This window comes from Hypanus sabinus, chromosome 4, assembly GCF_030144855.1.
Source record: "Hypanus sabinus isolate sHypSab1 chromosome 4, sHypSab1.hap1, whole genome shotgun sequence".
NCBI classification, from domain to species: domain Eukaryota; kingdom Metazoa; phylum Chordata; class Chondrichthyes; order Myliobatiformes; family Dasyatidae; genus Hypanus; species Hypanus sabinus.
In genome coordinates, this window is record NC_082709.1 from 22,605,622 (window position 1) to 22,628,573 (window position 22,952).

The window sequence follows — 22,952 nt, forward strand, 5'->3', positions numbered from 1 at the left end:
TTTTGTTCCATGTTCCACCTGCCTTTCCTGTCAGATACCATCATCTGCACTCATTTTGCTGCCTCCACCTATCACCCTCCAGCCTGTCATCATTTCCACTCTTCCCTCCTCCATCTCCCTATCACCACTCCAGCTATCACTTGCCAGTTCTTTGACCACCCCTTCCCCTCAGTTTTTCTATTCTGTTAAACTCCTCCATCTTTCTGACCAGATGAGCTAACTCAACATAGTAACTGAGCATTTACCTTCACCGATGCTCTCACCCACTGAGTCCCTCCAGCAGATTTTGCTTCAGATTCAAGCAACTGCAGTTTCTTGTGTCTCTCTTTACAATAATTATGCTTCAGAACATCATTTGAAACACTTTATTACACAATTCAGTCATTTTGCCATGCTGTTCAGCATTAATTTAAAATGTCTGATTTCCGCTGATTTAAATTATGGAGATGTTGCAAAGATTGTATGAATAGGAATTGACATATAAATATTCTAGGTAATTTCAAATAAAATAGTTGAAGTTATCTATAATGTTTATATGTTGATTTCCACTGTTGACCAGCTTAAATCTTCTAATTACATTTCCACAAATGTGAGAGAAAACAATGTTTATTGCACATAAAAACTGATGTATCCAGTTCTGTTTATCTTTTATTTCCATCTCCAGAACACTGAACCAGTTTGTAAACATGACAGCAAAATGTTCGATGTGCCAGCTGTTCTATATGTATTATCGTATCTCTGTCGAAGAACAGTTGATGATTGTAGGTCTGAAAATTAGAAACAAAATTTCTGTGAAACACCATTTGGAAGCTACACGTAAATGCCTTTTCTTTCTATCGTTCTACCACAGAATAACCAAATTAATCCACTGAATGAGTAAGATTGCAAATGATTGCTAATCTGTAGCGAGCAAGCTGTATTAGTTTACAGTATTGTAAAGGCATCATCTGTACAACTGATCTCACTAACTGTAAGCTTGATGAAAGATTGTTCAGGAGTTCTTTACTAAGGTAATTTAAAAATCCTTGGTCAGTACAATAGCATAGTGGTTAGCAAAACGCTTTGGAGTATCAGCGACCCAGGTTCATTATTCCCATCGCTGTCTGTAAGGTGTTGAGACCAAATGGGTTTCCTTGGGGGTGCTCTGGTTTTGTTCCACAGTCCAAAGACATAGGTTAGTGGACTGATGGTAGGTTGGTAGGTTAAATGATTATTGTAAATTGTCCTGTGATTAGGTTAAGATTAATTTGGGGGTTGCTGGACAGCCAGAAGGACCTATTTTACACTATATCTCAATAAATAAATAACATTATTACATCAATACAGGGTCTGGGCAGATAAGTAAAATAGTTAAATGGATCTAAAATCAATTTAAAGGATACAGCAGAGATTTATGGGGCTGGGATGTTTCAAAGTTGATAAGGATTTTAAATTAAAACTCCTGTCACTTGAACTGCCGAGAAGAGTGGAGGAGAGAAAGGAGGAGAAGGTGTAAAATTGATAGGTCAGGTAGGATCTCTGTTCTGTCAGCAGTCAGTCGGCTGTTCTGTATTTCTGTTCTTAGTATTTTCCCTGGAAGCTGCAGGATCACAAATAGTCCTTGATCTGGTTGTTATTAAGCATTATGAAACAGCGGGATGGTGACCATATAAAATGATTCCACAATTAAAAGGTATGGTTGGAACAAGTTTCTTTAGAATGCAATTACAAATGTAGAATATATGGCCACATCAAATTTTAAGCAAAATCCCTATCTAATCAAAGATTGAAAATAATAGGAAGAGTGGATAGGATTAGACAGATGTGGAGAAAATCGCTGGTGTATATTTGTAAGTACATGGCCTGTTATTGTGCTGTAACTTCTATGACTGCTGACAGTAGACCTGTTTTGGCAAAAACCTGTCAGAGAACTATTGAATATTTTGACTCAGTGGCCATATAGCTCTTTGTGTAAACCAAACTATCTAGTCTAATTTCCCCTTCCGGGTCTAGAGATGTGCATATTGCTGCTCTTCCGAGTGTACATCAAAATACTTTTACAAATATGATGACCATTTTCTTTAGAATGCAATTAGAAATGTGGAATACGTAGCCACATAAAATTTTATGTAAAATCCATACCTAACCAAATATTGAAAATAACAGGAAGAGTGGGTAGAATTAGACAGACTGGAGAAAATGGCTGTTGTATATCTGTTTTTACCAAACTTTGTGGCAATAAATGAGGTCCCTGGTCCCTTTGGGTAAGAAAAAATATAATCTCTTCTCTAATTCGATTAAACTTAAATCAATGCCCCTTTTTTTGGCTCCCACTCCGAGGAGAAAAAGCTCCTTCCAATTTATCTATACATCAGCCATACAGTATTTACCCTTAACCTCCTCTGTACTAAAGAAAATAACCTTAACCTATCCACCCACCTCTTCCTTCTTGAAAGCCTCCCATTGTTCTGACATCTTTAAGCTGTACTTTCCAGTTTAATTTTAACAGATCATTCTCAGCCAAGTAAATTTGCTTAGGACCTCTATTCAGATTTTATTTTTATCTTTTTCATTTGTCTTTTCACATAACAGCTTGACTGTAAAATCAGCAATGTTTCAAATGGTGCAAGATCCACTAATTGTTTGAGATAATAATCGATATCATTCCATTACTTCAGTCAACCTTGTCTATGCTAACACTTCACAGTACCATTCCTACAAATTATATAGTGCCTGAGTGGCTGTTATTTGTCTAATAAGCAATCGTTTAAAAATATTTTGATTTGATTTACTGTGGAGTAAATATTTAGTACTAGTCCATATTCAGCTGTAGAAGTAGCATCTAGAGTTGACACCCAGAATATTGTGGGCTGAAGGGCCTGTAATGTGCTGTAGATTTCTCTATGTTTCTAGGTAATAATTAGGGTGATTTGAAAACTGATGTTCATTCATATTTGGAATCATAGAAAGTATTAAATTTATATTAGAAATTAACTTCATTATAATGAAATATTTTGCTTCTCGAAATCCAACCTACATCCATATTATACATATATCACTACTGAAGGTTACAAGTGTGAGCACCTGGGGCTCAATTAGTAATACTGTGATCAGTTATTAAGAAGCACGTGAAAGTGCTTTTTAATCTGCTCTTTAACTTTTTTGTTTTGATTGAGGAAGTGCTTGTTCACTTGAATCCGAAAGGGACCCATGCATTGTGGGCAGGTTTACTAGAGCTGTTAGGAGTGATTTAAACTAATATGGCAGGGCGATGGGAACCAGTAGGATAGAGCCGAGGACGAGCCAGCAGGTTTACAAGTAGATTATGGATGCAACATGAATGTAAGGAAGGACAAGCCAATGATGGGGTACAAATGCAGACAGTTAAATTGTACCACAGAGACAAAATTCAAAACGGGGAATAATGCAAGACTGAAGGTGCAGTATTTAAATGCGCATAGCATTCAGAATAACATGGAAGAACTTGTGGCGCAATTACAGATTGATTGGTATGATGTTGTAGGCATCACTGAGTCATGGCTGAAAGAAGGCATAGCTGGGAGCTTAACATCAAAGAATATACTTTGAATCTAAAGGACAGGCAGGAGGTATAGGTAGTGGTGTGGCTCTGTTGGTAAGAGATGGAATTACATCTTTAGAAAGAGGTGACATAGGGTCACAGAATGTTGAACCTTTAACATTATAGGAATCATATACAAACCTCTAAATGGTAGTCAAGATGTGGGGCTAAGATTGCAAAGGGAGCTGGAAAAGGCATGTGAAAAGGAGAATGACACAATTGTAATGGCGGATTTCAGCATGCAAGGGGATTGAAAAAATCAGGTTGGTGTCAGATTGCAAGAGAGGGAGTTTGTTGAATGCCTACGAGATGGCTTTTTAGAGCCGCTTGTGCTTGAGCCTACTTGGGGAAAGGCTATCTTAGATTAGGTGTTGTATAATAACACAGTTCTTATTTAAGGAGCTTAATGTAAAGGAACCCTTAGGAGGCAGTGATCATAAAATGATTGAATTAATATTGCAATTTGAGAGGGAGAAGCACAAGTCACATGTATCAGTATCACAATGGAATAAAAGGAATTAAAGAGGCATGAAAGAGGAGCTTGTCTAGGTGAACTAGGAGAGGATACTGGAGGGAGAACAGAGATGGCTGAAACTTCTGTGAATAGTTCACAAGGTGCAGGATAGATATGAAAAGTTGTTCTCAAATAGCAGGGGTAGGCAACTGTGGCTGACAAGGAAGTTAAAGTCTGCATAAAAGCCAAGAAAAGGGCATACAAAGTAGCAAAAATCAATGGGAAGTTGGATGATTAGGAAGCTTTTAAAATCCAAACAAAAGGCAACTAAAAAAGCTACAAGGGAAAAGATGAAGTATGAGGGCAAACTACCCAATAATATAAAGCAGGATATTAATTTTTTTTCAGTTATATAAAGAGTAAAAGGGAGATGAGAGTTGATATTGGACCGCTGGAAAATGATGCTGGTGAGGTAGTGATGAGGGAAAAGGAAATTGCAGATGAGCTTCACTGTGGAAGACACTGGCAGTGTGCCAGGGGTCCAAGAGCGTCAGGGAACAGGAGTGAATGCCATTGCTATTACAAAGGAAAAAGTGTTAGGCAAACTCAAAGGCCTTATGGAGGATAAATCAACTGGAAAAGATGGACTACATCCCAGAGTGTTGGGAGAGATTGCTGAAGAGATAACAGATGCATTGGTCGTGATTTCAAGAATCACTTGATTCTGACATGGTTGCGTAGATCAGGAAGATTGCTAATGTCACTTCACTCTTTTAGAAGGGAGGAACACAAAAGAAAGGAAATTATAGGCCAGTTAGCCTAACCTCAGTGGTTTGGAAAGTGTTGGAGTCTATTATTAAGGATGAGGTTTCAGGGAACTTAGAGACTAATGATAAAATAAGTCAAAGTCAGCATGGTTTCTCTGAAGGGGAATTTTGCCTGACAAATCTGTTAAGAGGCATTTGAGGAAGTAACAAGCAGGGTGAACAAAGGAGAGGCAGGGAATGTCAATTACTTGGATTTTCAGAAGGCATTTGATAAGGTGCCATACACGAGATTGCTTAACAAGATAAAATCCTATGGCGTTGCAGGAAATATACTGGCATGGATAGAGGAATGGCTGACAGGCAGCAGGCAGTGAATGAAAATAAAAGGGACCTTTTCTGCTTGGCTGCTAGTGACTAGTGGTGTTCTTCGGGGTCAGTATTGGGACTTCTACTTTTCACATTGTTTGTCAATGATTTGGATAATGGAATTGCTCTGTGGCAATAGGTAAAGGGGTAGGTAGTACTGGGGAAACAATGCTATTGCAGCAGGACTTACACAAATTGGAAGAATGAGCAAAAATTGGCAGGTGGAATACGGTGTTGGGAAATGTACAATAATGCATTTCAGTAAAAAAGAACAATAGTGTGCACTATCACCTGAATGGGGAGAAAGTTAAAACATTGGAAGGTGCAGAGGGACTTGGGAGTCCTCATGCAGGGCTTCCAGAAGGTTTATTTACAAGTTGAGTCTGTGGTGATGAAGGCAAATGCAATGTTCGCATTTATTTCAAGGGGTATAGACTACAAAAGCAAGGAGATAATGCTGAGGCTTTATAAGATGCTAGTCAGGCTGCACTTGGAGTATTGTTCACAGTTTTGGGCCCTATATCTTAAAAAGGGTGTGTGGTCATTGGAGAGAGTCCAGAGGAGGTTTACAAGGTTGATTCTGGGAATGACAGGGTTAACATGAGCGTCTGGCAGCTTTGGGCCTGTACTCACTGGAATTTAGAAGAATGAGGGGGGATCTAATTGAAACCTACCAAATGCTGAAAGGACTAAATAAAAGACATCCTCTCCATGTCCACCCTATAGTGGGAGTATCCAGAACAAGAGGGCACAGCCTCAAAATTGAGGGGCGACCTTCTAGAACAGGGGTAAGGAGCAATTTCTTCAGCCAGAGTAGTGAATCTGTGGAACGCTCTGCCACAGACCGTGGTGGAGGCCAAGTCTGTGGGCATATTTAAGGCAGAAGTTGATAGTCTCTTGATCGGTCAGGGCATCAAAAGATATGATGAGAAGGCAGGTATACAGGGTTGAGTGGGATCTAGGATCAGCCATGATGGAATACGGAGTAGACTCGATAGGCTGAATAGTCTAATTCTGTTCCTAGTTCAATGCATGGTATGCTATAAGTCAAATATTTTTGTAAAACTTCAATCACTCAACTAAAGAACCAATCCACAAAACCCATAAACTAATTACTAGTCATACTTACAACATCCCATGGTTCCTTTATTGAAACACTCTTAATTAAAGTGCCTATTTGGTTGTCATAAAAATCAAGACGCGCGTTCCCTTCGTTGTCCGTTGGAGCTACTGCCAGAACAGTCAACAATTCAAGCTCATCTTCATAGTCTACCATTTTAAAGATCTTTTAAAAATGAAACAGAGTAAAGAGTTCATTCACAATTAAAATTATCCGATAACTTTAACAATACATATACAGAGAGCAGCAACTCGCTACTGCTCTGTATAAACTTTGTTGTATGACAATATACATTCAGTGTTGTATAATTTTATAACTTGCCACATATTTTCCTGATTTATAATTCTGTTTCAATACTGCCTTTCTAAACAAGATCATGAGAATACATTTAACAGTTCTATTTGACTTGAAATTAAATCATGGAGCAAGTGAAGAACTTCTAAGTATACATCCATTGAACAGGCTCAACATAATTCATGCTGAATTTATCAGGTTATATTTTGTATTATTAATTGAAATATAAGAACTTCTACCCACAACTGTTCAGAATTCATATGCTTCATCCAATTTGGTATCCGGCAAAAATAGAAGATTGAAATGCAAATTAGAAATAAATACAAATTAAGCAACATATCAAGTGCGATGATATTTATTTTCAATCATATGCAAACATCAACATGCTCAGATAGCTGCACGGTGGCTTTTTAAGATACAGAAAGCCTTTACCAACCTGAGCTGCCATCCACAAAGGTCTAAATGACACCTTTGAATGCAATGCAATGATTTTTAATTTGCTGTTTCTTCTAATGGAAGCAACTAAACTTGGACTTGGCTTCTGAAAAGATCATCAGGTCCAAAATTCTGTACAAGATGCTTTAAACAGAAAATGGCAGCAGGCCACCAAAGCATATTTTGTATACAGGTCCGCCTTACTGCATGAAGACTGTACAAGAAGGCCAATCCTTTGTCATTGAAACAGGGTAGGTCATGGATTGTAGAGCCCTTGGAGGTCGGAGAAAGGGGTTGTGCTGCAGAAATTTTGGGTCAGGGAGCATTGTGCCGAAGAGCTGGAGGCTGTTCATTATCCAGAGGTCAGATCAGGGGACCTTGGGCATCAGAGCGTGGTTGCGATGTTTGCTGAGGTTGTGAAATCCTGATGGAGATCTTCAGCAAGAGGTAGATATTTAACAAACATTAGATTTAGATAATGTAGTTGGATCTGCATTTGGACTTTGTCATCTGCAGACCCCACTCAGTGAAGATTGATACTATCACCACCTTGCTGATCATCAACACAGGTGCATGCAAAGCTGTATGTTTCAACCCCCCTGTTTTACTCATGATTGTATAGCTAAACACAGCTCCAATGCCAGCTTCAAATTTACCAGTGATACTACTGTTGTTGGATGTATCATAGGAGGAGATGAGACAGCTTGCCAGAGTGAAATGGGACATCTAGTTGAGTGGTGCACCAAAAGCAACCCTCGCTTAACATCAGTAAAATTACAGAGCTGATTATTGACCAGGAAGGGTAAAGGAGGGTGAAAATCTGACTATATTGGGGGGTGGGGGAGGGGGGAGGAAATCAGCAGTGCAGAGTCAGCAGTTTTAAATTCCTTGGCATTAACATAATTGGATGATCTGAACTGGGCACAGCACATAAATACAATTATAAGGTAAGTGCTACTTTTGTAGTTCAGCCTGTCATTAAACACTAACAAACTTCTGAAGATATCCAGTTAAAAGTATCTTTAGAAAGTATCCTTTACCTAGGGTGGCAACGGTTAATATGAGAGGGCATAATTTTAAGCTGATTGGACGAAAGTATAGGGAGGATATCAGATGCAAGTTTTTAAAAAAAAACTCAGAGTGGGAAGTGCGCTGCCGAGAGTGGTGGTGGAGGCAGATACTACAGGGACATTTAAGAGACTTTTGGCACATGGATGAAAGAGAAAAAAAATGGAGGCTATGTGAGAGGGAAGGGTGAGATTGATCTTGGAGTAAGTTAAAAGTTCTGCACAACATCACTGTCTACATAACGTAATGTTCTATATTCTATCCTGACTGTTGCTTGATAGTCTGTGATGGGAATTCAAATTCTCAGGAATACAAGATCCCTACCATCCAAGCCGTGCCATCTATTCAGAGCTAACACTGGGCAAAATGTACAAAAGTTTGAAGCTTTTCACCAGCAGGTTCAAGGATAACTATTTCCCTTCAACAATTTTGTCCTTGAACCGACTAACAAAACCCTAATCTCAACAGCTTAGCAAAAGAATGACCACTTTGATCATCTTGCACTAAAATGAACATTTTTTGTTCTAATTGTGCTTTTTTTGTAAAAATTGTGTGAAATTTATGTTTAATTAATGTTTTTGTGAATGCTGTATAGATGATGCAATGTGCCTGTGCTGCTGCTGCAAGTGTTTTTTCCATTCTATCCTAAGCATACATGTACTTGTGCACGTGACAATGAACTCAACTTTAACTTCATAGAACATCCAGGATGTGGAAAATATTTTACGTTGTAAAATATTGTGAAACTACTACATGAAAGGAGATGGGTGCCCACCAGACAAGGTGATAAGTGAAGCAGGTAGTGCAGGAATGCTTGCTAATCACTCCCCTTTCAAACATCATGGTGTGGGGGAATGGCCCCTTGGAAGAAATCAAAGATTCAAAGCACATTTATTATCAAAAAATGTGTAAATTATAAATCTTGAAATTCCAAGGTTCCAACCCTAACCTCGCCGTCAAACCTGCAGATAAGGGGAGTGCTGTAGTAGTCTGGCATACTGACCTCTGTCTTGATGAGGCCCAGCATCAACTCTCAGACACGTCCTCTTACTTACCCCTTGAACAGGATCCCACTAAAGAGCACCGTGTGGCCATTGTCTCGCACACCATCACTACCTTTATTGACTCTGGAGATCTCCCATCCATCGCCACCAACCTCGTAGTTCCCACACTCTGTTTCCACCTCCTACCCAAGATCCACAAGCTCGCTTGTCCAGGTAGACCCATTGTTTCAATTTGTCTGTGCCCCACACTAAACTCATATCTGCATACCTCAACTCTGTTTTATCCCCCTAGTTCAGTCGCTTCCTACCTACATCCGTGACTTCATCCACTTTGCTTCCAACTTCCACCCTGCCCTTAAATTCACTTGGTCCATTTCCGACACCTCCCTCCCCTTACTCGATTTCACTGTCTCTATCTCCGGAGACAGCTTATCCACTTGATGTCTATTATAAACCCATGGACTTTCACAACTACTTGGACTATACTTCTTCCCATCCTGTTACTTGTAAAAAAAAATGCCATCCCCTTCTATCAATTCCTCTGCCTCCACTGTATCTGCTCTTCATGCTTTTCATTCTACAATGAGGGAGATATCCTCTCTTTTCAAAGAAAGGGGCTTCCCTTCCTCCACTACCAATGCTGCACTCAACCACATCTCTTCCATTTCACGCACATCTCCTTTACCCCATCCTCCCGCACTGTACCAGGGACAAGGTTCCACTTGTCCTCACCTACCACTCTCACCGGCCTCCGAGCCCAGCACATAATTCTGCAAAGCTTCTGCCATCTCCAACAGGATCCCACCACCAAGCACATCTCTCCTTCCCCCTCACTTTCTGCTTTCCACAACGATTGCTCCCTATGTGACTCCCTTGACTATTTGTCCCTCCCCATTGATCTCCTTCCTGGCACTTACTCTTGCAAGTGGAACAAGTGCTACGCTTGCCCTACACCTCCTCCCTCACTACAGTTCAGGGTTATGTGGTTGAGCGATGAAACTCTTCCGCATCAACTCCTCTCCAAAAAGCTCACTCCATCTCCGGCAGCGATACCACTAACTCGGTCTGCAACACCAACTCGAACATACTGCACCTCGCAACGTCCTAGCATGGTTCCTCTCCCCAACCGCCCTTGCCTCTGCCTGCCTCCTCACTGTCTGCTGCAACAGTTCACCACAATTTGCTTAAGATGTTATAAATAATGTTTTTAGTCCAGACTCTTCTCTTACCATTTATCAGTAAGCTGTTGCAAATCTTCGGTAATGCCATCTTATACCAGCTGAGCTTGTAGCACCCTAGTTGTTAAGTTCCACCTGAACTGGAGGGGGTAATATTCTTGCAGGCAGGTTTGCTCAGGCTTATCAGTGGAAGTTAAATTAATTGAAAAGCAGATGGGAAGCACAGCAGCAGTGCAGGGGGTGGGGTGATGGTTGAAGATTGGTGGGGAGAGAAATGTGGAGAATAAATCAAGTAAATGGGGGCAAAGCATCCAGAGGCACTTTAAGGGAACATGGGAGTCTCAAGTGCATTTACTCGCATTAAAGGTAAATTACATGAGCTTATAGCATGATCAGCATTTGAAATGATAATGTAATTGCAATCACAGAAACATGGTTGAGGGAAGGACAAGACAGGCAGTAAAGTTTCAGGCATGACAGGTGGAATGCAAAAGAGGATGGAGAGTCTTACTCCTGATTAAGGAAAACGTAACTTTTGTACTTAGAGAAGACCCCAAAGGGATTATCCAGTGAAGCCATATGGGTAGAACCTGGGAATAACAGGGGTGTGGTTATAATATGGATCTCGTCATTAGGAATTAGAGGAAAAGACATACAAGTGTATACAGAAAAGTGGAAGAACAACAGGGTTATAACAATGGGTATTTTAACTACCTCAATATTGATTACAATTGCCTTAGTACCATGGGCTTAGGTGGAGAAGAATTTGTTAAGTGCATCCAAGAAAGCTTCTGAAACAATAGGTTGCGAGCCCAACCAGAAACAGAACAATACTCAATCTTATCTTAGGAACTGAAACTGGGCAGGTGACAGAAATGTAGGGTGGGGGGCACTTTGAGAACTGTGACCTTATGCTGCAAGTTTCAAAGTAGTCATGTAAACAAGGCATTTATGGAATGAGCTGTACTGAGACTAGTTTGTGGATTACATTATTGAGGAGAAAGTAAGGGAAAAAGGAGAAAAGGGAGTTTCTCAGTTCTCGAAAAAAAGAGATGAATTTGTAACATTGGAGATGACTAAGATCAGCCAGTATTCGGTCTTAACAGTTACGGTGAATGGGTATCAGAATAACAAAAATACCATATACCAGGGGTTCCCAACCTTTTGTATGCCATGGGCCAATACCTTTAAGCAAGAGATCTGTGGAACTCGGGTTGGGAAACCCTGCCATATACTGAAGCTGACACCATGGATCCTCAACTAATTGTGAATATAACAACTGCATCTGGTCAAGTAAGCCATGTGCATATCAAGCTCCAATTTTCTTGTAACTCAACAGTATTGAATGTGTTGCATGAATTACATTGATGTTTGCGCATTTATAATAGTGATCAATTGTGGATGAAGCCAGAGTACCACAGTAGATTAATGTTAAAACTTGACTAAATTGACCAGTTCAAATGTTTGTTTTACAGACAAAAGATGATTTTGTTATGATTGGAATTTGTCCAACATATTTGATAAGTTTACAATGCAGCATCTCTATTAAGGCTCTAGCGAGATGGTTTCATTTAATTCACTTAGCACACTAAGCCTGAGGAACGTAATACTGTGCATCTTGGTTTTTAATTCAGGGTTGGAATCTGATTTAAATTTTGGCAAGTTGGATGAAATAAAATGATTATTGAATGTTATTCTTTCTTTTGCTCTGAATTCTGAAATAAATTAACTTGTTTTACTTTAATCTATTTACAGATCCCATCGATGCCCGTGGAACAAAACAAATTTGAAAAAATGTCTAGATTGTGGTAATTAGATTAAAAAAAAGATCAATATCATACGGGAAAAAAAGCAGTAAATATGTAGAAGTCACTTGTTGGAGTCCATTATTAAGTACAAAGTTTCGGGGTGCCTGGAGACTAATGATAAAATAAGTCAAAGTTAGCATGGTTTCTGTAAAGGGAAATCTTGCCTGACAAATCTGTTAGGATTCTTCGAGGAAGTAACAAGCAGGGTGGACAAAGGAGAGGCAGTGGATGTCATTTACTTAGATTTTCAGAAGGCATTTGATAAGGTGCCTCACATAAGGCTACTTAACAAGATAAAATCTTATGGTGTTACAGGAAATATACAGGCATGCATAGAGGAATGGCTGACAGGCAGGAGGCAGCGAATGGGAATAAAGGGGGCCTTTTCTAGATGGTTGCCAATGACTAGTGTTCCTCAGGGGTCAGTACTGGGACTGCTAATATGGTTTGTCAATGATTTAGCTAAGAGGAATTCACACAAAACGCTGGAGGAACTCAGTAGGCCAGGCAGTATCTATGGAAAAGAATATGCCCAGTGTTTCAGGCCGAGATCCTTCAGCAGGAATGCAGTGGAATTGACGGCTTTGTGGCAAAGTTTGCGGATGATATGAAGATAGGAGGAGGGGGAGGTAGTGCTGAGGAAGCAATGTGATTGCAGCCGGACTTAAACAACTTGGAAGGATGGGCAAAAAAAAATGGCAGATGGAATATGGAAATGTATAATGCATTTTGGTAAAAGGAACAATAGCGCAGACTATTATCTAAATGGGGAGAAAATTCAAAAATCAGAGGTGCAAAGGGACTTAGGAGTCCTTGTGCAGGACTCCCAGAAGTTAATTCACAGGTTGAGTCTGTAGTAAAGAAGGCAAATGTAATGTTGGCATTTATTTCAAGGGGAATAGAATATAAAAGCAAGGAGATAATGCTGAGGCTTTATAAGACACTAGTCAGACCACACTTGGAGTATTGTCAACAGTTTTGGGTCCTTATCTCAGAAAGGATGTATTGTCATTGGAAAGTCCAGAGGAGGTAAATGAGGAAGATTCTGGTAATGAAGGGGTTAACATATGAGGAGTGTTTGGCAGCTTTGGGCCTGTACTCATTGGAATTTAGAAAAATGCAGGGGGATTTCATTGAAATCTACCGAATGTTAAAAGGACGAAATATGGTGGATGTGGAGAAGATGCTTCCTCTGGTGGGGGTATCCAGAACTACAGGACACAGCATCAAAATTGAGGGTGACCTTTTAGAACAGAAGCAAGCAGGAATTCTTTTTAGTCAAAGAGTGGTGAATGTGTGGAATGGTCTGCCACAGACTGCGACAGAGGCCAAATCCGTGAGTATATTTAAAGCAGAAGTTGATAGTTTCCTGATTGGTTGGGGCATCAAAGGATATGGTGAAAGGGCAGGTGTATGGGGTTGAATGGGATCTGGGATCAGCCATGATGAAATAGTGGAGAGGACTTGATGGGCTGAATGGCCAAATAATGTTCACATGTCTTATGGTCTTATTTGGAAAGGTCCAGAGTGGAGAAGGTCTGATAAAGTGCGTGACGGAGACAGTTCCGAAAACAAAAGTCTCTCCTATCATTACCAAATACTGAAGGAAGAGAAAATAAATCCAATGTGCTGTTATTCCAATTTTGCAATTACCTCGTACTGATCATCATCCAATTGAGAAAACTGTCTTTTCACAACTCGGCCATAGGCTGTCACTGTTACTGAGTTCTCTACCTGTAACAGTGGAAGTACTTAGAGAAAGGCAAGCATTTTTCTTAAATATGCAACAGTCTTATACTTTCCAAACACTTTAGCATACAACCAGAAAATCTTTAATACAACTTTAGAATACCTTCAATTTTCACATTTGTATTGCTACATTTTTGAATTGTACAATAGTTACATTTTTATATACTGAATATTTTTAAATTTGGTATACATTTTGATTGCATAATGATTTTACAGTAGTACTTTCCAATTATTGTCAAGATAGCCCATATTTAGGAAATGGAGGACATTGTCTAGCTTCATTTCCTGAGATTTTGTCTATGGAAAACAACTGCCAATAATTGTGAACACGAGAATCTGCAGATGCTAGAAATCCAGAGCATCACACACATAATGGTGGAGGAACCCAACAGGTCTGCCTTGGCCCAAAACAACGACTGTTTATTCATTGCCAAAGATGCTGCCTGACCTGCTGAGTTCATCCAGTACCTTGTCTGTGTTGCCTATAATTGTGGTTCACCTTCCTATTTTTGTCTGTCTGGAGTTGAGATTAGTGTTGATTGGTTCTAATGACATTCATTGTAAAATTATGCTGACTGAGCTTCCATATACTTCCAAGTAATGTTTAATTATACTGATGTAGGTTCACCTTAAGTACCTGTTTGTTACAGGGAAAACTAAGTGGCCCACAATAGGAGACATTACATATTTATACTGTTACCCCCATTATGTATTGTAAGAAACTCCTCTATGACTAACTCTGTCAAATCTTGGACGGCCTTTAGTACATGCCTTGTACTTTAATTTTATCAAGGACAAATATTAGTTAAACAAGTTTCAGTGTATCTTGGATTCGACTCATCAAGAAAATCGTGTTTGCATATAACATTATTCCTACAAGTAAAAACAAACACAATTATTTCCCCAATGCTATGCTCTGGCTAAGGTATCAACACCAATGAACCACTGCACACTAAAAACAGATACACAAAGGAATGGAACACCTGATAGGAATGGTGGCACTTGCAATATGAAAGGAAGTCTGCATCTCCATGAATTTCCAACCCTTCTTTTCCCAATCTAAATATGGATCAGTTTAACCTATAGTGCAAATAAAAATGTAAAGATGAATGATATTGAGTTACCTTTCTTTCTCTTTTAGATAAAATAGTAAAGGCTTGTAAAACCTGCCATCTTTGCTCATCTTCAGATTTTTCAATCAACTGCAATACACTGAGGAACATAATGAACAATGATGGACAACACAAAGAATGGCAAAGTGTAAAATGTTTCCTTTATATTATAAAAGATATATTAATAATCTAAATTTTTAATTCTTAAACAGTACTTTACTGAAACGTGCATAGTATTTAAACATCCACAACACGTTACCAATAATGAATTAGTGGCAGTTATTAAGACTTTGGATTAAGGTGAAATATCTTAAAATCATAACATATAACATTCGACTTAAAATGAAGAAAAATTAAGTATAAGCCATTTGTCTCTTCCCCTGATGGCACCTTTTCCTCAAGCGCTGGGTATACTTGGGGCCTGTTTACGGTTTGGTTTCAAATTATTTCACGTTCCTCTTAGGCCTATTACCTCATAACCAAAGAAATTTTGTTCCTCTTGCCATATCTAATGGCACTTACTCACTTATTCCATGAATATTATTTATAACGTCCCAACCAATGCAAAGTAATTACAACAGAAGTATGATATTGTTGATTTTTGTATTGGTTTTCTCTTCAACATTTCCCCCAGGAGGCCATTTTTAAATAAAAATCTTCCTTAAACTATTTACCACAACCTTCCATTTAAGGAAACATGGTACATTGACGATAATCCAAGGCTTTCTCCTTTGAAAGTAATAGTTAATGCACTAGCTGATGAACTTACTTAATTTGTGTTGGCCCAATGTGCATGATCCTTCCTGAGTCATCTGGATGGAAATATATCCAGTCAGTTTCCAATGAAAAACTTTCCATCTCTTGAATTCCATTCTCTGCCTAAATGGACAAAAGTTCAGATCACAATTTAAATCCAAGATTATGTTCACAAGAAGACCAGATCTGAATGCAAAAACTTAAGTAATCTTTGAGATTTAAAAAAAACACTTCTGAACGTATTTATTATACCATGCTGTTTTACTTTGGTGAAACTCTCACACCATTATACAACTCTTGTTCCCTTTCACAAATCACAGGTTGACCTCTGCACAAACCAGCATTATAATTATGTGAAGAATTGAATATAATTCTCATTTACTCTTCTGAAGGTAAAACTGCCATTCATAATGCAGAGAAAACCAGTTAAGAAGAAGGAAATATTGGTGTGGAAAATCTCATCAGTACAAATACAAAACTGGACAAACAGAGAGTGGAATGAAGCACATGCAGGAAGCTGCGTGTAGAGAAGTGCAGTCTTCAGCAATTCCTCTCATCTGGCATCACTACAACATATTATACCCCACCCCATCACAGGTATTCCCTTTGTTCTTTCTACTCACTTCATTGCAACAAAGTCTTTGATTTTCAACTTTCCTTCGGTCTGGTTTGTTAACTTTGTTTCTCTTTCTAAAGCAGGGGTTCCCAAACTGGAGTCCACAGACTCCTCAGTTAATGGCAGGGGATCCATGGCATAAAGAAGTTTGGGAATACTGTCTGACCTGTTGAGTTTTCCAGCATTCTTAATTTTCAGACTGTTCAGACAGTTGAGAATATACTATCAAGATACAAAATCTTGTTGCACAGTAAGTACATAATTGTGTTACATTACCAATTTTTTATCCTTCAGAGAACAAATATGGTAGATGCCCTTCTGGTTTTGCTTGTTAGGTGTAATGATGTAATGCCAGGGATATCCTCCAATCTGCAATGCACTTTCAAGACAAGCCACTTCAAATAGAACAGGTGGACAGTCTGTAAAAAGAAAAAAAAATACATCTTTAGTGTTTATATCAATAATGAACTACATGTGAATTCCAATTTAGATAATACAGATATTTTATTTTCATTAAAAGATACCTGTTATGTTAATATTACATGGAATTCCAAATGGAGCTGCACCTACAATCCCAGTTGTGTTATTCCATTCACAGTTTTGGCCAAGAATACATTGTTTCTGTGTAAACTGTATAAAAGACGGGGAATTACTATTTATGCTTCAACTCTACCTTACTAACAGAAATATCGTGTTACAGGTTCTTTCGCCTTTTGAGATTGTATATTTTCAAAGCCCATTAAAAACATATCACCTGACTTGGATTTTCAGTGTAATCATACATGATTCAATTAAGAAATTTCTAATCGTTATGGAATTAATACTTGTTAATCATCTTATTCAGTGAATATAAATGATTTAAAAATACAAAATAACTTAACCATATTTTGTAAATGCTATAAATATAATGAAAATTATACTAGTGAGTTGTTGACCTACCGATGGAAATCTAGCATTTAAATCACTATTAGAGTTGCACCATTAAAGTACATGAAATTGAAATCTGGAGATAAAAGTAATCACCCACCATCTTGTCCAAATTACTGCCACACTTACCAGTTGAATCAGCAAGTTGAGGGCTCAAGCCTCAGAGTTCAAACCTAAGATTTGGGGGCACATTTTAGATTGAAGGCTATTGTATTTACATGGATTATTCTTTCTATGAGATTTAAATTAAAGGAAGATCTGCTACACAATTGAGTATCCTCTTCATTAAAATCCAATTTCTTTTGTCTAATTTTAAACAATTTTACAAATCAGATACTACTTCTAATTTCCTAATAATAACTGTGATATTCCTAATGATAGCTTGGCAATTAAATTACTCATTTGATTACCCAGTGTTTTTTTCTATCAATTTGATGAGATTTGTTCACATAAGAACATATGAAAGAGGAGCAGATAAACAACTAATGTGCAAAAGACACCAAGTTGTACAAATACAAAAATAAAAATAAATAAATAAGCAATAAATATTGAGAATATGAGATGAAGAGTCCTTGGAAGTCATTGGTTGTGGGAACAGAACAGTTCAGCCCCCTCTGGCTCGAGCCTGATGGTTGAGGGATAACTGTTGCTGAACCTAGTGGTGTAGGTCCTGAGGCTCATGTACCTTTCTCCTGATGGAGGCAGTGAAAGGAGAGCATGGCCTGAATGGTGGGGCCCTTGATGATTGCTGATTTCCTGCGACAGCGCTCTTGTAGATGTTCTCAGTGGCAGTGAAGGTGTTGCCTGTGATGGACTGGGATGTAGCGACTACTATTTGCAGGCTTGCCCATTTAAAGGCATTGGTGTTTTCATACCAGGACGCGATACAACCAATCAATATACTCTCCACCACACATCTATAGATGTTTATCAAAGTTTTAGGTACACGCCAAATCTCCACAGACTTCTAAGGAAGTAGAGGCGCTGCTGTGTTTTCTTCATATCGGCATTTATGTGCTGGATCCAGAACAGATCCTCTGAAATAATGCCAAGGAATTTAAAGTTGCTGACCCTCTCCACCTCTGATGCCTGGATAAGGACTGGGCCATGGACCTGATGAAGGGTCTCGGCCTGAAATGTTGACTGTAGATGACATCTGGCCTGCTGAGTTCCTCCAGCATTTTGTGTGTGTTGTCATGGATGTCTGGTTTCCTCCTCCTCCTCCTCAAGCCATTAATCAGCTCCTTGGTTTTGCTGACAGTGAGAAAGAGGCTGTTTCTGTGGCACCACTCATCTACAATTTCACTCTCCCTCCTAAATGGTGATTCGTCACCAGCTTTGACTCAGCCAACAACAGCGGTGTCATCAACAAACTTAAATATGGCATTGAAGCTGTACTTAGCCTCACAGTCATGGGTATAAGGCGAGTAGAGCAGAGGACAAAGCACACAGCCTTGAGGTACAACTGTACTGATGGTGATTGTGGAGGAGATGTTGTTGCCAATCCAAAATGTTAGGGATCTGCAAATGAGGAAACCGAGAATCAAGTTGCACAAGGAATATTGAGCCATAGGAGTTGGAGATAATTGCTTCATTTTGAGGGGATGATAGTATTGAATGCTGAAGTATAGTCTCTGAAGAGCATCCTGATGCATGTATCTTCACTGTCCAGGTGTTCCAAGATTGAGTAAAGAGCCATTGAAATGGCATCTGCTGTCGACCAGTTGAGTTGAGACAGAAGGCCCAATTCAACCTTCTCCACGTTCAGTAACACCATGATCGATCTTCTAATCTCAGTGCCCCTTGCCTGCACTAATCCCTTATCCATTGAGTTCTTAATTATCAAAATTATATTGATCTCTGCCCTTTATATATTCAATGCGCCACCACAACTGTTGGTAAAGCAACCAACATAATCAATAATCCCACTCACCCAAGACATTCTCTTTTCTCCACCCTCCCTTTGGACAGAAGATATAAAAGCCTGATAGTATGCACCACCAGGCTCAAAGACAGCTTCTACTGCAATGTTATAAGGCTCCTGAATGGTTCCCTACTATGATAAGATGGACTTTTAACTTCACAACCAACCCATATGACAAACTCCAATACCAGGCAATAACCTGTTGAAGACTTGCACACCCTCTGTCTCAAGTATTTTCTTAATTAAAGAGACTATACTTGCACCTATCATTCACATGTAGCCTCGCTTTACTGAAACCCTCTGCAAAATACTATTATATTGACCTAAATGATTGCACATTAACTTATAATGAAATCTTTTTCTCCAATACTGAAATCCTCTGCAATAAAGACAAACGTACTATTTGCCTTCCTAACTGTTTGCACATTAACTTTCTATGATTAATGTACAAGGACATCAGGTCCTTCTGAAAATCAACAGCTTGTAGCGGTGTGCTACACGCAGCGCTAAAATTACGACACGGAGTTGGTAACTGCAGTCGAAGGAAAAAACTTTATTCGAAATCCTCAGCCTCACTTTTAAGCCTCCCTCAACCTGCCCCCCGTGGCGCAGAGGCTCCAAAGCTCTGTGCTCGCAAACCCCCGTAGGCTATCTAATTGTGAGCCGGTTCGGATGTGCCAGGAAATGGGTCGCCACATAACCCCCCCCAGAACCGGCGATACACCCCCCCCAATGTCCACAGTCTGGGCCGGAACCTGCTTGGGAGGTCGGCCTCTGCGCCGAGGTGCCGGAAACTCGGCCGGTTGCGCCAGGTCCACATGGGCCGGTTTGAGGCGGTCCACTGTGAAAACCTCCTCTTTCCCCCCAGCACGAACTTGGACCCGTTGTTCCGGAGCACCATAAACGGCCCCTCGTATGGCCGCTGCAGCGGTGGCCGATGCCCGCCCCTTTGTACAAACACAAACTTACAGTTCTGCAGGTCGGGTTCCGCCCATGCTGTGAAGTGGGTATGGGGGCCAGGTTACCGAGCTTCTCGCGTAGTACTGCCCCGTGGGGCTGGTAGGAACTCCCCGGGGACGACCAGGGGCGCGCCGTATACCAACTCGGCCGACGAGGCGTGCAGGTCGTCCTTGGGCGCTGTGCGGATGCCGAGTAGGACCCAGGGAAGCTCGTCCGCCCAGTTGGCTCCTCGCAGGCGGGCCATGAGGGCCGACTTCAGGTGACGGTGGAAACGCTCCACTAGCCCGTTCAACTGTGGGTGGTAGGCAGTTGTGTGGGGCAGCTGAGTCCTGCTGGAAACCATCCGGACAGTTGTCTGGATGGAGGGATGCGCCAAGTTATGAATGGAGTCGAAAACACGGCGCCGCCAGGCTGTCGGGACGACGGGACGGGGCTGGCCGGTGGCGACGTCACAGAGTAGGGTCCTCTCACCCGGGCCTACGGGGAGGTCCTGGAGCTGCAAACCGGAGACTGCGGTTCTGTAACTCGGAATCTCCTCATCTGCCTGCTGCGCCTCTGCCAGTGCCTCAAAGTCTACCCCTTGGGAAAGGGCATGAACGGTAGGGCGAGAGAGCGCATCCGCCACGACATTGTCCTTACCCGAGACGTGCCGGACATCCGTCGTGTATTCAGAGATGTAGGACAGGTGGCGTTGCTGGCAGGACGACCAGGGGTTGGACGCTTTCGTAAACGCAAAGGTAAGCGGTTTGTGGTCCGTGAACGCGGTGAAGGGCCGACCTTCTAGGAAGTACCTGAAATGCCGGATTGCCAGGTAGAGCGCCAACAGTTCCCGGTCGAAAACACTGTACTTGAGCGCGGGTGGCCGCAGGTGTTTGCTGAAAAACGCCAGGGGTTGCCAGCGACCTGCGATGCGTTGCTCCAGCACCCCACCGACTGCCGTGTTAGATGCGTCCACTGTGAGGGCGGTAGGGGCGTCCATTCTAGGATGTACTAGCATTGAGGCGTTCGCCAAAGCTTCCTTCGTTTGAACGAAAGCGGCGGCGGACTCCTCGTCCCAGGTAATGTCATTGCTCGGACACGACATCAGGGCGAACAGGGGGCGCATGATCCGGGCAGCTGAAGGGAGGAAGCGGTGGTAGAAATTGACCATACCTACGAATTCCTGAAGGCCTTTGATCGTGGTGGGTCGGGGGAAGTGGCGGACCGCATCTACCTTAGCGGGCAGAGGGGTTGCCCCGTCTTTAGTAATCCTGTGGCCCAGGAAGTCAATGGTATCGAGTCCGAACTGGCATTTGGCGGGGTTGATTGTAAGACCGTACTCACTCAGTCGGGCGCAGAGTTGACAGAGGTGGGACAGATGCTCCTGACGACTGCTGCTGGCTATGAGGATGTCGTCCAAATAGATGAACGCGAAGTCCAGGTCCCGTCCCACCGCGTCCATTAACCGCTGGAACGTCTGTGCGGCATTCTTCAGGCCGAACGGCATGCGGAGGAACTCGAAAAGGCCAAACGGGGTGATGAGAGCCGTTTTGGGGACGTCGTCAGGTTGCATTGGGATTTGATGGTACCCTCGGACGAGGTCTACCTCGGAGAAGATCCGTGCGCCGTGCAGGTTTGCTGCAAAGTCCTGAATGTGCGGCACAGGGTAGCGGTCCGGTGTGGTAGCCTCGTTCAGCCTGCGGTAGTCGCCGCACGGTCTCCAGCCTCCCGTCGCTTTGGGCACCATGTGCAAGGGGGAGGCCCATGGGCTGTCGGACCGCCAGATGATCCCCAATTCCTCCATCCTCTGGAACTCCTCCTTCGCCAGTCGGAGCTTGTCCGGGGGAAGCCGCCGAGCCCGGGCGTGGAGGGGTGGTCCCTGGGTCGGGATGTGGTGCTGTACGCCGTGTCGGGGGCATGGCCGCTGTGAACTGCGGTGCCAGAACCGATGGGAAATCCGCCAGGACCCTGGTGAAGTCGTTGTCGGACAGCGTGATGGAGCCGAGGTGAGGGGCTGGCAACTGGGCTGCACCCAGGGAGAACGTCTGAAAGGTCTCGGCGTGTACCAGTCTCTTCCTGGGTAGGTCGACCAGTAGGCTGTGAGCCCGCAAAAAATCCGCACCCAGAAGCAGTTGGGCTACGGCGGCCAGTGTAAAGTCCCACGTGAACTGGTTGGAGCCAAACTGTAGCTGCACCTGATGGGTGCCATAGGTCCTTACTGTGCTGCCGTTCACGGCCCTCGGGGGGGGCCCCGGTGCCCTGCTGCAGGTGTCGTAACTCGTCGGAGGTAAAACGCTGATCTCGGCACCAGTGTCGACCAAAAACCGGCGTCCCGACCTTCTGTCCCACACATACAGGAGGCTATCCCGATGGCCAGCTGCCGTAGCCATCAGCGGCGGCTGGCCCTGGCGTTTCCCGGGAACTTGCAGGGCGGGCGACAACGGCGGGCTTCTGTGCCCCACTGCTGGTGGTAGAAGCACCAGTGTTCATTGGGCCGGGGGTTGGCGGGCTCTGCGGCCGGGCCTGGACTGGTTTGCTGCTGGGACCGTGGCTGGGAGATCTGTGCAATGGACCTTTCTGGCGTTCCACAGCAGGTCCGCCCGGGCTGCCACCTTCCGGGGGTCACTGAAATCCGCGTTGGACAGCAGCAGGCGTATGTCCTCGGGCAGCTGCTCCAGGAATGCCTGCTCAAACATGAGGCAGGGTGTGTGTCTGTCGGCCAGAGACAACATCTCATTCATTAAAGCCGATGGAGGTCTGTCGCCCAAGCCATCCACGTGCAGTAAACGGGCAGCCCGCTCGCGCCGTGAGAGTCCGAAAGTCCTGAGGAGCAGGGCTTTGAATTCCATGTACTTGCCGTCTGCCGGGGGCGACTG

General features: G+C 42.2%; 1 protein-coding gene across 1 annotated transcript in view; it reads right to left on the bottom strand.

The window, feature by feature from the left end:
- Positions 1 to 367: 367 nt before the first annotated feature.
- The window catches only part of dcaf17 (ddb1 and cul4 associated factor 17), an 80,103-nt gene continuing 57,518 nt past the window's right edge, over positions 368 to 22,952 (bottom strand). Inside the window, exons 10-16 of the mRNA XM_059966579.1 lie at positions 16,811 to 16,916; positions 16,563 to 16,705; positions 15,684 to 15,793; positions 14,927 to 15,014; positions 13,707 to 13,787; positions 6,276 to 6,431; positions 368 to 767 (exon numbers count right to left, since the gene is read on the bottom strand). Coding sequence (XP_059822562.1) covers positions 642 to 767; positions 6,276 to 6,431; positions 13,707 to 13,787; positions 14,927 to 15,014; positions 15,684 to 15,793; positions 16,563 to 16,705; positions 16,811 to 16,916 — 810 coding nt within the window. The 3' untranslated portion in view covers positions 368 to 641. The remainder of the gene's footprint in view (positions 768 to 6,275; positions 6,432 to 13,706; positions 13,788 to 14,926; positions 15,015 to 15,683; positions 15,794 to 16,562; positions 16,706 to 16,810; positions 16,917 to 22,952) is intronic.